This window comes from Stomoxys calcitrans, chromosome 5, assembly GCF_963082655.1.
Source record: "Stomoxys calcitrans chromosome 5, idStoCalc2.1, whole genome shotgun sequence".
In the NCBI taxonomy this organism is placed as follows: Eukaryota; Metazoa; Arthropoda; class Insecta; order Diptera; family Muscidae; genus Stomoxys; species Stomoxys calcitrans.
The window spans coordinates 89,525,333-89,540,847 of NC_081556.1; the positions used below are offsets into that span (position 1 = coordinate 89,525,333).

General features: G+C 38.8%; 1 protein-coding gene across 1 annotated transcript in view; it reads right to left on the reverse strand.

Annotated features, from left to right (window-relative positions):
• LOC106088009 (uncharacterized) overlaps positions 1-11,453 on the reverse strand; it is a 34,673-nt gene extending 23,220 nt beyond the window's left edge. Inside the window, exons 1-2 of the mRNA XM_059369847.1 lie at positions 11,379-11,453; positions 7,491-7,577 (exon numbers count right to left, since the gene is read on the reverse strand). Of these exons, the coding sequence (XP_059225830.1) occupies positions 7,491-7,577; positions 11,379-11,453 (162 nt within the window). The remainder of the gene's footprint in view (positions 1-7,490; positions 7,578-11,378) is intronic.
• Between the last annotated feature and the right edge of the window lie 4,062 nt (positions 11,454-15,515).

Consider the following 15,515-nt stretch of genomic DNA (forward strand, 5'->3'; position numbering starts at 1 on the left):
AGGAGTAAAAGTAGTCGCGTATGCTGATGACATGGCAATTGCGGTTAGGGGAAAGTTTTCCAGCACTCTAAGAGATATACTTTTGGGAGCGCTACGTGCAATAGCAAAGTGGGCTACCGAAAGTGGTCTGGGTATAAATCCGTGCAAGACAGAAGCAGTTCTTTTCAGCAACAGATACAAGTTGCCTATAGTGGAACCTGACTTCTTGGGTGGAGAGAATGTTCCATTAACAGAAAGCGCAAAATACCTGGGTGTTTTGCTAGACAGGAAATTGAACTTCAAATCCAACATTTTGGAAAGGGCAAGAAAGGTCACTCTTGCCCGATACACCTGCAAGAGAGACATTGGCAAAAGTTGGGGCTTTAGACCGCGTTTCTTGCATTGGCTATATACTGCAGTTGTCAGACCTATAATGCTATATGGTTTAATGGATCTCAAGCAGAGATCCTTGAAATTAAGGAAGTGGTGGCATGGCTAATATATAATGTCATTACGACGATTGTCATAAATATTTTCTCAGGCAGAAAGGCAACCATTAAATCCCTGGAGAACGTATTTCTGAACACAAAAATCGCCCTCGACTGTCGCAGATCTCTCAACGAGATGGCTGAACAGTTCAAAATTCACCTGTTCTGGGTGCCGGGCCACTGAGATATCCCAGGGAATTCTAAAGCAGACGAGCTTGGGAGACTAGGAACTACCTTACACACTGCAGGGACACTGAAATCTGTGAGTAAGCAAAGAGGGGACTGTGAGCATTCCAAAACTATGTGGCATCATCTAGACTTGAAGAGGTCTACTGCTTTGCTGGCATTGGCTAGAACAGACGTCTCAATCATTGTGTCCGTCATGACAGGTCACTGTCTAATCGGAAAACACGCTGACAGACTGAAGGTTGCCAGCAAAAGACTTTTGCAGAAGCTGTAGGGACATCGAGGAAGAAGAGACTATAGAACACCTTCTGTGTGTGTGTCCCGCACTAGCAGTTAGGAGGAGTTCCACTTTAGGTTCTCATTTCTTTGAGAACCTGTCTAATTTAGCGGATGCGAACACTTGCAAGTTACTGGTCTTTTTAAAGCGATCTGGATGATTCAACGGTAGGAACTAGAAGGCATCTTCCTTCTTCTGTTATTGTGGTATCACAATGGGCGAAAACGTCTAAGTGAGTCTGATGGCAGACTGCCACTTAAACCTAACATAAACTAATCTACCTTAAGATATATTCTCTTTTGCATATGCACCAGTACCGTGCAGTTTTCCCACATTTCCTTAGTTTATTGCTAATACAATCAGTGATTAACTTGGAACGAATTTAAGGAATGTATGCTAAGGAAGCTTAATGGGGAGTGTCACATTCAGGAGCGTACTGAGAATGCTCACAGATGTTGGGCACTATGTAGACGGGTCGTAGGCTCAAAATGGGGCCTGAATCGGAGGATAGTCCACTGGGTCAACAGGAGCGTTATTAGACCAATACTTACATACGCCTCAGTAGTTTGGTGGACTGCGATGGAGAAAATACAACAGGTTCAGAGAACATGTTGTCTCGGCATAGGCGGAGTGATGAGGACCACGCCCTCTAGGGCACTGGAGACTATTCTAGATATCCGACCTATTGACATTCAGATTAAGTGTGAGGCTGCCCCTGCGGCTATGAGACTTAAGGCGATGGGAGAATGGATTCAGGATGGGAGTAGCTCATACCATCGTGGTATAATCGAGGCGACGATAAGAAACCTGGAAGGAAGGGAAGAGGTTTCCGATCGAATACCTGAGACGACACTTGAGGTCGAGTGCGAGGCACTGCTGCCAGTGGCACAGTCATGTACTGACGGAACCCTAGTTTTGTCATTTGGAAGATCATGTTATACGGATGGATCAAAGCTAAAGGACAGAGTGGGCCTAGGGGTCTGTATTGAGAACCCAAGGACTGGGATCTGCTTTAAACTGCCTGATCATAATAAGGTCTTGCAGGCAGAGATGCGGGCGATCACGGAATGCGTGAAGTGGTGCGGTGCTAACGCGAGGATACGATTGTGAACATCTTTACCGACAGTAAAATTGGCATAAGGGCAATAGCAAAGAGGACGGTAAGGTCGCGCATAGACTTGCAGTGTAAGAAGAAGATTAACGGCTTCTCTGATGATAACGAAGTAAGGGGGAATGAAAGGGCATACGATTTGGCAATGAAAGCCAGAGGACTGCAGTCAAGAAACTTGGTTAACCCTAAGCCTTTCGAGTGGACGCAGTCCGAGTTATGGGCTTGGGAGACCAACGCATATAACACTGTGGAACAGCGAAACGGTCGGTAAGACGGCGAAAATCCTTTGGGGAGATCCAGATCGTGAGAAGACGAGGCTATTACTAAAAGGAAGTAAGAAGGAGGTCAGTATAGCTATTGGTATCATAACGGGACACATAGGACTACGAGCTCACTTATGTAAAATCGGTGAGGCAATTTATAGCATGTGTAGGACTTGCTGAGACGATGATGAGACTTTGGAGCATTTCCTTTGACATTGCGCAGCTTTCGCGGCTAAAAGACACCGGTACTTAAGTAGGGATACATTAACAGACATGAACCAACTTAGGGGAGTGGTATGGAAAATAATTAAGGATTTTGTAAGTAGCAAGGAATTCCTAACTTCAAATTTTTAGATTTTAAAGCGCACAACAAGCCTATTACTGGCTTAGGTGTATGTCTATAGTTGCCTAACCTAACCTAGGAACAGTCGATACTTCTCTCATACCAATGAGTGCAGTCCGATTAAAGTTTAAGTTTAATGATAAAGGGCCTCCTTTTTTATGCCGAATCCGAACGGCGCACAGTGTTGCCTCTAAGTATATTTGTTGGACAAAAATACTTAGAGTTAACATAGAACTCCAAAATTGTGGTGTAACAGAGAAAAAATAGAAAATGGTCCAAATCGGTCTATAACCTGATATATCTCTCATATAAACTAATGTAATATTTATTTTTAAATCTTCTTTTTTGAAGGGATTTTTTAAATATTATTAAAAAATTTCATTTTCGATTTTCACATTTTTGTGCACCGGGGCACAATAATGTTATGTTGTTACTAATGTTGGCTAAATTTGTGAGGCAAATTTAGCCAACATTAGTAAGGGGATAACCACCGCCGAAAAATTTGTTGTTGTTTAGGTCGGAATTTGAACTCAGGCGTTCGGCGTTATAGGCGACATGCTAACCTCTGTGCCACGGTTCCGTTCAACACCTCGAAATGTTCTTTCTTAAATAATATGTTATAATTTTCTTAAATAATTTGCGTAATTTTAATAAAAAATGTACTGGTATTCTGGTAGTGGTGTGGTTTATGAAGTAGTCGTGTTAAATGTATCGATGCCGTTTTGGAATTTATAAGGATGTTATTTTTTTAATCCGAAAGTGCTCAAAATATCGTTTAGTCTGATTAATTTTGGATTGATATCTTATTTCTAAATTTCGCATATCTCCATCTACTATAAGAAATGTCAAGCAGCGGGCATTGTATGGCAATTTCGGCCATGTTTACTTTATGTCTAATGAACATGTCTCGTTTTGTGACTTGCTTTGCTCACTGTCCCAAAAATTTATTCTTACTGGAATTTTTTGTCAAAATCTTTTTAGTACAACTGAGGCGCCATCTATTTTGATTAAATTTTTAGTTCACATTCAACTCTCTAGCAAAAACAACGCCCTTCAAAGACAACAACCTGTATAAATCACAATAGTTGTAGCTTATGGCCAACAACAGGGTGTTTGCACTATTGTGATATTAAACTTTTTTTTTATAAAAAAGTTCAGTAATTAGAGGTACATATGGCCGTGAAATGTTCGGTAATAACTTTTAGCGACATCAGTGTAAGGCCTTTGGTATAATCACATCCCGCTGTCGAGATGAAGATCGCAGAGTAGAAACTTTTGGTATTTGATAGTGGTGGTAACGCAAATACTTCTGAACAATCTGCGAAGAGGATATTAAATGCATGATTGATATGAAAACAGCAGCACCCCGGCCGAAGTACATAGCCCCCGTATAGACTGATCTGCCGCCTTAGGGTATTAGGCCCATAAAAGCCACATTTATTATTCGATTTGCTGAAATATGGGACAGTGAGTTGTGTTAGCCCAGTAGACATCCCCATTTATTGTCCGATGTCGCCGAAATTTGGGACAGTGAATTGTGTTAGGCCCCTCGATATCTTTCTTCAATTTGGCCCATATCGGTTCAGATTTAAATATAGCTGGCATATAGAACGATCTCTCGATTTAAGGTTTTAGGTCCATAAAAGGCGCATTTCTTATCCGATTTCGCTGAAATTTGTGACAGTGAGTTGTGTTAGGCCCTTCGACATCTTTCTGGAATATAGCACAGATCGGTCCAGATTTGGATATATAGACCGACCTCTCGATTTAAGGTTTTGGGTCCATAAAAGGCGCATTTCTTATCCAATTTCGCCGAAATTTGGGACAGTGAGTTGTGTTAGGCCCTTCGACATCTCTCTGCAATATAGCACAGATCAGTCCAGATTTGGATATAGCTGCCTAATAGACCGATCTCTCGATTTAAGGTTTTGAACCCATAAAAGTCGTATTTATTGTTCGATTTCGCCGAAATTCGGGACAGTGAGTTGCGTTAGGTTCTTCGACAATTTTCTGCAATTTGGCCCCAATCACTTTAGATTTGGATATAGCTGCCATATAGAACAATCTCTCGATATAAGGTTTTGGGCCCATAAAAGGCGCATTTATTGTCCGATTTCGCCGAAATTTGGGACAGTGAGTTGCGTTAGGTTCTTCGACAATTTTCTGCAATTTGGCCGAAATCGGTTTAGATTTGGATATAGCTGTCATATGAACCGATCTCTCGATTTAAAGTTTTGGCCCCATTAATGGCGAATTTATAATCCTATTTCGCTGTGGCTTATGTTTGGCTTTTCGACATCCGTGTCGTATATGGTTCAGATCGGTCTATATTTGCATATGGCTACCAAAAAGACCAATATTTTGATTTACAAAATTGAACAATGACTTGTACTTAATAGGCCACTCAATATCAGTGTCAAATTTGGTCCGGAGTTATTTAGATAAAGCTGCTATGGGGGCATAAATTATGCATTTTTCACCAGATTATGACGAAAGGTGGTTTTCATATATACCCGAGGTGGTGGGTATCCAAAGGCTCTTCACCGGGAGATGAGTCTATATGACAGCTTTATCTAAATATAGACCCATCCAGGCCATATTTGTCTTAGATGACAAGGGATCTAATTGAATTCACTGCTCCATGTTTCAGCGAAATCGGGTGATAAATTAGACTTTTGTGGGCTTAAGACCCTAAATCGTCATATCGGTATGTATGGCAGCTTAATATAACCAAATAAAGACCGATCTAGACCATATTAGGTTAGGATTTCGGTAGGTCTTATACAACTCACTGTTCCAAATTTCTACAAAATCAGGTTATAAATGCGCTTGTTATGACCTTAAGACCCTATAGAGGGAGATCGGTCTATATGGGATCTACACTCATATATAGTCCGATCTGGGATGGCTATCAAGGGTAGAACTCATCATTTCAAATTTCACCGCAATGGGATAATAAATGCATCTTTTATGGACTTAAGACTCCAAATGGGCATATCGGTCGATATGGACCGATTTTTGCGTATGGAAACAGCTTGTTATCTAAATTTTTAAAGCCTCTATCGTGATTACAACTAAGAGAAGGCCAGACAGACACACCGACATCGTTAGATCGTCTTTCACGACAAGATATGTATATATAGAAATGGATCTTTCTATCCTATGGTGGTAGGTAAAACTGTCTTCTGTTCGCAAAACTTCGATGATAGACTTTTCCACCTGACTTTTATTTTCTTTGATTTTTAAACCCACGACAATAGGATGGGGGTGTACTAATGAAGTCATTCCGTTTGTAAAGCTTCGAAATATTGATCTACGACCCTATAAAGTGTTTATATTCTTGATCGTCTTGATATTCTAAGCCGTTATAGCTTGTTCCCTCCATTCGTCCGTGGAAATCACGATAGCGGTCGAACGAGGTAGGTAGTATAGCTTAGTGCATTTGTTTTTAACACCCAGAAGGAAGAGAGCTAGGCCCATTGATAAGAATACCGATCCAATCAAAACCACTTTCTGATTCGATTTAGCTATGTCCGTCTGTCTGTCCGCCCGAGATAATTTGTGTACAAAGTACAGGTCGCAATTTTCATCCAAACATCTTCAAATAAGGTACAGGCATTTTTTTGGCAAAGAGACGAAGTCTATTGAAATTGGAAAAATCGGTTCATATTTGTATATAACTGCCATATACATGTTCGTCCGATTTGGACTAACATTGCAATAATGTGGTCGTTTGTTAACCAATTGTCTCGAAATTTGGCAGAAAGGGTTTTCTTATGACTGTCGTTATTACTTGTGAATTTCGTGGAAATCGGTTCAGATTTGGATTTGGTACACCGATCTCTCGATTCATGTTCTTGGGCATGTAAGGGCGTATTTATTAGCAGATTTGCTGAAGTTTGGCACAATGAGATGTGTTAGGCTTTTCGACATCCGTGTCCTATATGGTCCATATTTGGAAATAGCTGTCATATATACCGATCTTCCGGTTTAAGGTTTAGGGGCCATAAAAGACGGATTTATTGCCCGATTTTGTAGAACTTTGGTAACGTCATCTGTTTAGTATTAGACCCCTATACATGCTGAATATGGTGTAGCACGGAATATATTTGGAGAAAGCTTCCATATAGATCAATCTCTCGTTTTATTGTCGAAGACAGTGAATTGTGTTAGCTACTGTTAGGCTTTCTTACAACTTTATCAAATTTGACCTAAATTGGTCGACGTTTTGATTATTGCTGCAATGTAAACCTTTCTTCTGATTTGGATTTTTGAAACCGTTATGTCACAACTCTTCTCTTTTTTGATATACACATAGGTTGAAATTTCGAAGAATTTTGCAGTGTAAGAGTTTATAATAATTTGCTTGGAAATTTACTATTGGCAGCCTCAACAAATGTTACCATAGTAAGTACTTATGTAGCACTTAATGGCAGATGTGATAATAAAGCCATATTGGTATATTTAATTGATACTGACAGCAAAACAAAAAAAGATCACTTCAATGTTCATGGCTTCATACTAGTTTGCAATTCGATTTGTTTTGGTTGTTATTCTTAGTGTGTATGTGTGTTTGTATTGTATGCATACACTAGGCACATTTATAGAATAGATTTTTAATCATTTTATGTAAATTGATTATTGTAAACTGCTTGCAATTACATACACACTCGATTGAATTGAAGAACAAACCGACAGACGGACGCATGAGGGACAAATGTAATGTAGTATGTGTGTATGTCCATTCCATACCATAGAAAACAGAAACAAGAAACGTTACATACACGACATTCATAAAAACATGTCAGTGTATCATTAATGGATACATTTTTTATTGACTTGCCACACTGCCGTTGCTGTTGTTGCTGCTGCTATTCTGATGATAATGAAGTTGTTGTAGTTGTTGCTGTAGCTTTATGGCTTTTTGTAGCTTTACGACGATATGTCGTCATGTTTGACGCGCTTTTTTATTCTAATGCCAAACAGCAGCTACAACTACAATTTGTCTTGCGTGTGTATATGTTTCTATGATTGCTTGCTTGAAAGAGGAAATATAAAAGAGAGAGAAAATGAGCGAGAGAGAGAGAGCTATAAATTTTTCAGAGAAACCCTCACACACTCTGTTATGAGCCCCATACCAGTTCACAATGGCATAGCAGTGTTTCTGCTGAGTACTTGTGAAGAGATGCGAGGGGTGGGGTGAGATGGCCAAAAGCTCTTCACTCTTCATTATGAGAATATTTGTATAATAAATAGGTCGCTGTTTTTTCTTTTTCTTTGCTTTATCATCATCATCATTTACATTTTGAATTTTGTGTACACAAAACTAATGTTGAGTGGATAGAAAAATTAAAAAAAAAAAAAAAGAAAATCAAAGAAGGTCTTTGTTGGCCAAAGTAGTTTGTTCAAATAATACATCAACAAAAAATAAAGTTGGTGAGGGAGCAGCAAAATAAATAGTGCTGGTTAAAACGATCTGAGCTTGATTGACGGAAAGTTACCCAAGTATTGTATGTTCCTACTTTCCTGGGGTGGTCTTGTTGTTTGGATATTTATCAGGCTCGTAGGAAAAAAAATATGAAGAATTGTGGGAATTTGTTTAGCCTGAGAACAGTTTTTGGAGGCGACGCCAATGGAATTCCCTCTGTTTATACGTTGCTAGGGATATATAATGGAGGTTGACAGTAGGGTGCGGATTTTAAAATGATCCATGGTGTCACTCTGGGCATACATCTAAGCCAGTAATCAGCTTGTTATGTACGAATATGTTTTATCTTATAGAAATCAAGCTCGAAAAGTCTGTACTCCTCCCATAATATCTAATCGTTTTGCATACTATGCCCCTGGTTGAAGCTTGGTATCATATCTATGCTGCTACATTCGTGGCGCATTCGTAAGCAGATGTTGATATGGCATACGCTGCAAAAGCTACCAAAACTCGTTCTGTTCTTCATCTTTAATCTATCTGTAAATATGTATATGCCTAAAAACCTAACCCGCCCTTTCCGGCACTCCATCAAGGAAAGTAAACTTACATGCTTCTTCTTATTACTGAGTTCCCGCCTTGGCACTATCTAATATAAGTGTGTATCAACACCAGAGGTGCACAAAATGAAAATGAGATATCTTTTAATTCTCTCTGTGATTAAAAATAAATTATTTGCCAAATACGTCTGAATTGTGAATCAACGCTGGCGTAATTTTGGGCCCCCCTGGTCGACGCAGTAATTTCCAATAATCCAAAACTTGTTTTTTCGACTGTTTCCTCATAAAAATACCATAAGGTTGAATCCCCACATATCCTTTAATGAGTCAGTCGCAGTATTTTCTGAGTCTGTGGCCCTGTTTACCCTCTAAAGATCCTGTAAATGTTATCTAAACACCGTCACCGGCCACAAGACGTGGCAACCATAAGCTATATCTGGGCCAAAAACCCCATTTGCTCCCGACGAGCTTCTGGCACAAATATAGTGTTGCGAAAACCTTCCTTATGAGCAGATTGTTGCCATGCGCACAAATCCCAGCACCCATAGTCTCCAATCTATAAAGCAGCCTCGAGATATATGTATTCTCGCTGCTACAGCAATAGGATGCCTCCACTTGACTTCTTACAGGAAGTTCTAATTTTCTTTCCAGCATCATGACAAGGAAAGAAGAGAGACTTAATGATTTAAAGTCTTTGACTTAACTATATTGCAGCTTCTCTGCGTTCGGTATAAAAACTATCTTTACCCTTATCCAAGACCTGGTAACATAGGCAAGACATTTACACTCACAGGTACTCTTTACATAGATAATCAAATATTTCCTGTAGGTAAGGTTAGGTTGAAAAGAGAGTGCGGATATTAATCCACACCATGCCACTATGAACTTATGTACACCTTAGCCTGTAACCGGCTTGCTGTGCGCTCTAAATACTAACAAGTAATCTCTGTAAATAAACCTAAGTGAGGACTTCTGTGCTACTTACAAAATACCTATTTGTTTTCCATACCATGCCCCCACGAAGGTTCATGTCTGGTATTGTGTCTTTACCTAAATGCCGGTGTCTCATGTAAGATCCTTGGATACATGCCGTCAGGTGACTTAAAAGGTCCAAATCCTCCTTTGTACCAGAAAGCTCCTCAATCAATCTGACAAAATCCTCTTGTCTGAATTTCCTTAGCTGTTTCTTGTAGGATGTGAGCGCCTCATTATATAAATTCCATAGTGCCAATTACCACTACCAATAGCTACAATGAATGCCCATCTAGCACGAGGTCACTATTCCACCACCTCTTATATAGAATCACATAGCCAATATCTGGGCTAAAAATCTTAACTGGAGCATTATAATTCGTTTTTCCAATTAACGACTTATAATCCTCCACTTGGTTCACCTGGGATTTCTCAAAGTCAGAGTCCCCTGGATTTCCATTTTTATACCCTACACTAATACTGTGGTACAGGGTATTACACAGAAGGAAGAGAGATAGACCCAATTATGCGTATACGGATCGACTGAGAATCACTTTCTGATTCGATTTAGCTATGTCCTTCGGACTGTCTTTCATTATTATTTGTGTACAAAGTACAAGTCGCTATTTTTATCCGATTGTCTTGAAATTTAGTACAGACATGGTTTTTCGAATAGAGAGTCGAAGCGTATTTAAATTGGTAGAAATCTGTTTAGATTCGGATATAGCTCCCATAAATATGTTCGTCCAATATGGACTAGTATTGCAATAATATCGTCATTTGTCGGTTCTTACAAAAGTTTGAACTAACTGCTGAATTTCTTCAGATTTAGATATAGCTCCCATATATTTGAATAGTCCGATTTTTACTTCTAGAGCTTTTTCAATTATATTTATTAACCGATCTTTTCAAAATTTTGCACTACCTTTTCTTCTATAACTACTACCAGATTTGGATATATGTAGCTTCCAAATGTATTGTCCCCCGAGCTTGACTAATATTGCAATAATGTGGTCCATTGCTAACCGATTCTCACGAAATTTAGCACAACGGATTCCCTTATCAATCCCGGCACTGCTGTTGAATTTTATAGAAATCGGTTTAGATTTAGTTATAATTCCCATAAATGTATACGTGTTACCTGATTTTCCCCTTTAGAGCCATATTCAGTATATTTCTTAACAGGGTTTTCATAAAATTTTGCACAGAGTCTTGTTTAATAACTTTACCTATGTGTGCCGATTTTGGTTTAAATCGGTTTAGATTTAGATACAGCTCTCATATACATTTTCGTCCGATTTTGAGTAATACTGCCATAATTTGGTGATTTGTTAACGATTATCCCGAAATCAGATACGAAGGTTTAAGACTCTTCTGTATCAGTAATGAATTTCATACTAGTTGGTTCAGATTTAGATGTAGCTCCTATATATATGAATCTCTCATTTTTTACTTCTAGGGCCTTTGAAAACGCATTTATCAATCGACCTTCTTAAAATTTTGCAAGATATTCTCTATGATTAACAATATGATCGGTTTTCGGTCGAAATTCTACCTATCAAATTAAAGCAAATTTTAGTTTCGATGGCCAAATACCCAATGTGATGTAGAATATCAAAAGGGCGGCTTTTCCTGACGTTAGCCCCTCCTTACTTGTTATACTCTGCAACACTTCTGTTGTACAGGGGCTCCAAACATTCCACATTCGCAAGGCCTTGAGGGCGGCCATACTGTCCACATAAATTCTGAGTTTTGTGGGCGGTAAATCCCTTACCAGAATTTCCTTAGCGGCCACCGCAGAGACCTCTGCCTGAAAGACTGTACACTTGTCCGGCAGTCTCAGAGACATACTTGAGTGCGTCAGAGTAGACCCCCAATACAGTCTCTGACTTCATCTTAGAACCATCGGTGTAGATCGAGGTCTCAACCTCCTCAAGTACAGCATTCGCCCTCAATTCATTCCTCCTAGGAAAACGAATCGAAAATGCCCTCATTCCAGTCGGCACTCGTGCCAGATATTGCGCTAGCACAGTGGCCTATGTATAAACCGTCCTTCGCCATAAGCTTCCGTAATTTGGAAGTCTCCTTTATACCAGAAAGCTGCGCTCTAATCATTTCCTCTATAAATCCCATTATGTTTATGTACCTGCAGCTGCATTGAATGTCCATCTGTCATCATTCCTAAATATATATATCTACCACCGAAATCACAATAGCGTTCGAACTTGTAAAGCTAGCCGCTTGAAATTTTGCTCATATACTAAATATTGATGTAGGTCGGTGGGGTTTGCAAATGGGCCATATCGGTTCAGATTTAGATATATCTCCCATATAAACCGATATCCCGATTAGACTTTTTGAGCCCCTGGAAGCCGATTTGGCCGAAATTTTGCAAGTGTTCTGTTATGACTTCCAACAACTGTGCCAAGTATGGTCCAAAATCGGTCTATAACCTCATATAGCTCCCTTTTAAACTAATCTCCCGATTTGACTTCTTGAGCCCTTAAAAAGGCGCAATTTTTGTCCGATTTGGCTGAAATTTTGTACCCGGTGTTCTGTTGCGACTTCCAATACGGTCAAATCAATCAGATCATTGTTCTGTTCCTAGAAGCTTTAATTTTTGCTGGTTTGACAGAAGTTTGGTATGTAGAATAAATAATGCCTTTCAACTAAATTTATTTTGTGCAAATTTTTGGCAGGATCCATGGTGGTGGGTTCTCAAGACTCGTTCCGGCCGAACTTAGCACGCTTTTACTTGTTTAATTTTAAGACTTCTGCCGGCAGCTTTGTTGATATTGGTTGCACTCTGAATTAATCGAATCTATAACAGACAACTTTTCATTTTCTTTACAAAGAAAATATATATAAATCTACTGAACAAAATTGTCTATGGTTTTCGCCATTTGCATTTTCCCAAGCTTGCTGTTAATTTGAAGTGGAATAAATATAATTAATTTCTTTCGACCCTCTACATTTTTCATAGCTATTATCATTATGGTTTTGTGTAATATCTTTTCATTTTATCGAGATTGTACCGTTTCTCTCTCCCCCCATACCCCCTTTTAATCTAGGTTAAGCTTTTTCTCTGGAATCGTATGGAATGAAAATTTTAATTTTATTGGGGGGCAGGAGAATTGAAAACAGAACAAAAATTCGTGTCGATATGGGTGAAAAATTACAATATAAGGCATAGAAACTTTAAATTGGAAAAATTAAATGAAAAACATTTATAATTTGTTGTATCTACCCATAGTTTGTATTTGTCATGCTCTCGCTTAGTTTTTTATTGTTCGTTCTTCTCTTCTAATGTTCTCTAAAATACTCAACAAATGTCTAGATTTTCCCCTGCGAGGCCATGTTGAATTAGACATGAAGGAGATACATTTTTTATATACATTAAATTTCCCCATTTGGGGCTTATGTGTTGCTGTTTTAACCCTCAGAGAGTGGTGGTGGTTTTTTTGCACTGGTTTCAAAAGCTTTTTAATCTCCTACTTTCCCCTTTGGGGGTTTTGGTCATGGGTTTAGTGTGCGCCAAAATCTTGCTTGTCTTTCCCCCCATTTTTGTTCTCTCACTCTCATTGTCTTGCTCTCAAATAGTTTGTGGTAATTGCTTGTATTTGTATTGTATATACCACAAAACTCTCTGTCTCCATGGTTTACGCTCTTGCGTTGCTATCTGCTTTGGTTTCTATGGCCATTTGGCGCTTATTCTTGATTTGTTTTTACTTTTCAAATTCGTGTTGCTTGTTTCCTTCGTTGGTTCGTTCGTTACTTTTACATACTTTGTTGCTGTCATACACACACACATTCATACGTAGCACTCATAAAACGACTCAAGCAGAGCAACGAAGGCGACAGCAACAACGACGGCCACGACACAGTGGCACAGTGTTCATGCAAATGTGTTTGTACGGTTGGGTGTGTATGATGCATTTGTGTGTTGTATGTGCTATGGGCTCTGGTTATTATTGCTGTTGTTGCTGTAGCTGTAGTTGCCTTAATGATTGTGTATCTACACATTTTTATTTTTAAGGGAAAGTGGGTCAATTGCACGTGTCACTGTTGTTTGGTTGGTTGTTTGTTTGTGTTGTTGTTGGTGCTGTATTCTAAGCTTTTTTCCATTGCTTATTTTGTTTTCTTTTCTTGCCTTATCTTTGTTCTTCATCTTCATCTGCCTTTGTGTGTGAGTGTGTGTCTGTGTCACTGCGTTGTTGTGGTTTTCTATTTTGGAATTTTCATGTTTGGTTATTTTGGGCACGTTAATCGGGGAAACCTGCTTTTTGTGGTCTATTTTCTAAATTGATTGAATTACAACAGCAACAACAATAATAACCACTATAGTACATAGTACCGTTGTAGTCGCATGCATTCATAGTTCATAGAAAATGAAATCATTTTCATAGAATTTCAGGTGTATTTTGTGGAGAAACTCAGTGCATGTGATATGCACAAAAGGCATACTACCGTTTGTGGGGGGAGTGCCCATTAGGTATTGTCAGAAACATGGGGTAAAAATATGACCAATTTTCTTATTAATTTTATTGGGATATGAGAATTTTTAGGTCAGTCCAACTAAGCATTTTTTCGATTAGAAAAATTCTTATTTTTATTATTTATAAAAACATTTTTATACCCACCACCAATGGATATACTAATAGAGCCACGATTTCAGTCAAACGAAAAAAGATATATTCTTGAAATTTTGCACAGATACCTCTTTCTTATTGATATAGGTCGTTGGGTATAGCCAATAGGCCAAATAGGTTTAGATTTTGACGTAGCACCCATATAACATAGTTTTTCGACTTGACTTCGTGGACTGATGAAAGGCTTTGTCATACTTCCAAAAACTGTGCCAAATATAGTCTAAATCGGTTTATAACCTGATATAGCCTCCATATAAATCGATTTCGAATCTTAACTCCATGAGCGCAATTATTATACAATTTGGCTTAAATTTAGCATGAAGTTTTTTATTTTAACTTTCAACAACTGTGTCTAAATCGGTTCAAAACCTGAGATAGCTCCCATATAAACCGATCTCGGATCTTCACTTCATCAGCCGCTAGAGGGCGCAATTATTATCCGATGTGGCTGAAATTTACATGAAGAGTTTTTTTATAACTTCCAACGTCTGCGCTAAGTATCTTAGATCTTGACTTCTTGAGCAGCTGCAGGGCGCAATTATTATCCGATATGGCTGAAAGTTTGCATGAAGTGTTTTGTTTTAACTTCCAACAGCTATTACTTGTATGGTTCAAATCAGTCCATTACCTTATATAGCTCTCATATAAACCGATTTCGGGTCTTGACTTCTTGAGCCGCTGGAGAGCGCAATAATTATCCGATTTGGCTGAAATTTTATGACTTCAAACAACTGTGCCAAATATGGTCTAAATCGGTTCTCAGCCTGATATAGCTCCCATATAAACCGATTTTCCGATTGTGCTTCTTAAGACTCTAGAGGGCGTAATTATTGTCCGATTTGGCCATGTCGAATTTAGTCCAAATCGGAAGCGGACGTCGGCAGTCTTAATACAACTCACTGTTTCAAATTTCATCGAAATCGGGTAATAAATGCAGCTTTTATGGGGTTCAGACCCTTAAACGGCAGATCGGTATATATGGCAGCTACATCTAAATGTAGTCTGATCTGAACTATATTTGGGTCGGATGTCGGGAGTCTTAATACAACCCACTTTTTCGAATTTCGACGAAATCAGTTAATAAATGCAACTTTTATGGGGTTCAGACCCTTAACCAGAAGATCAATCTATATGGCAGCTATATCTTAATATGATACGATTTGGCCCGTTTAAGAACTTAACCTTAAGAAGACGTATCCGAGCCAAATTTTAGCCCAATATCTAAATTTTCGAAGGCTGTAGCATCAGACGGAAGGACAGAC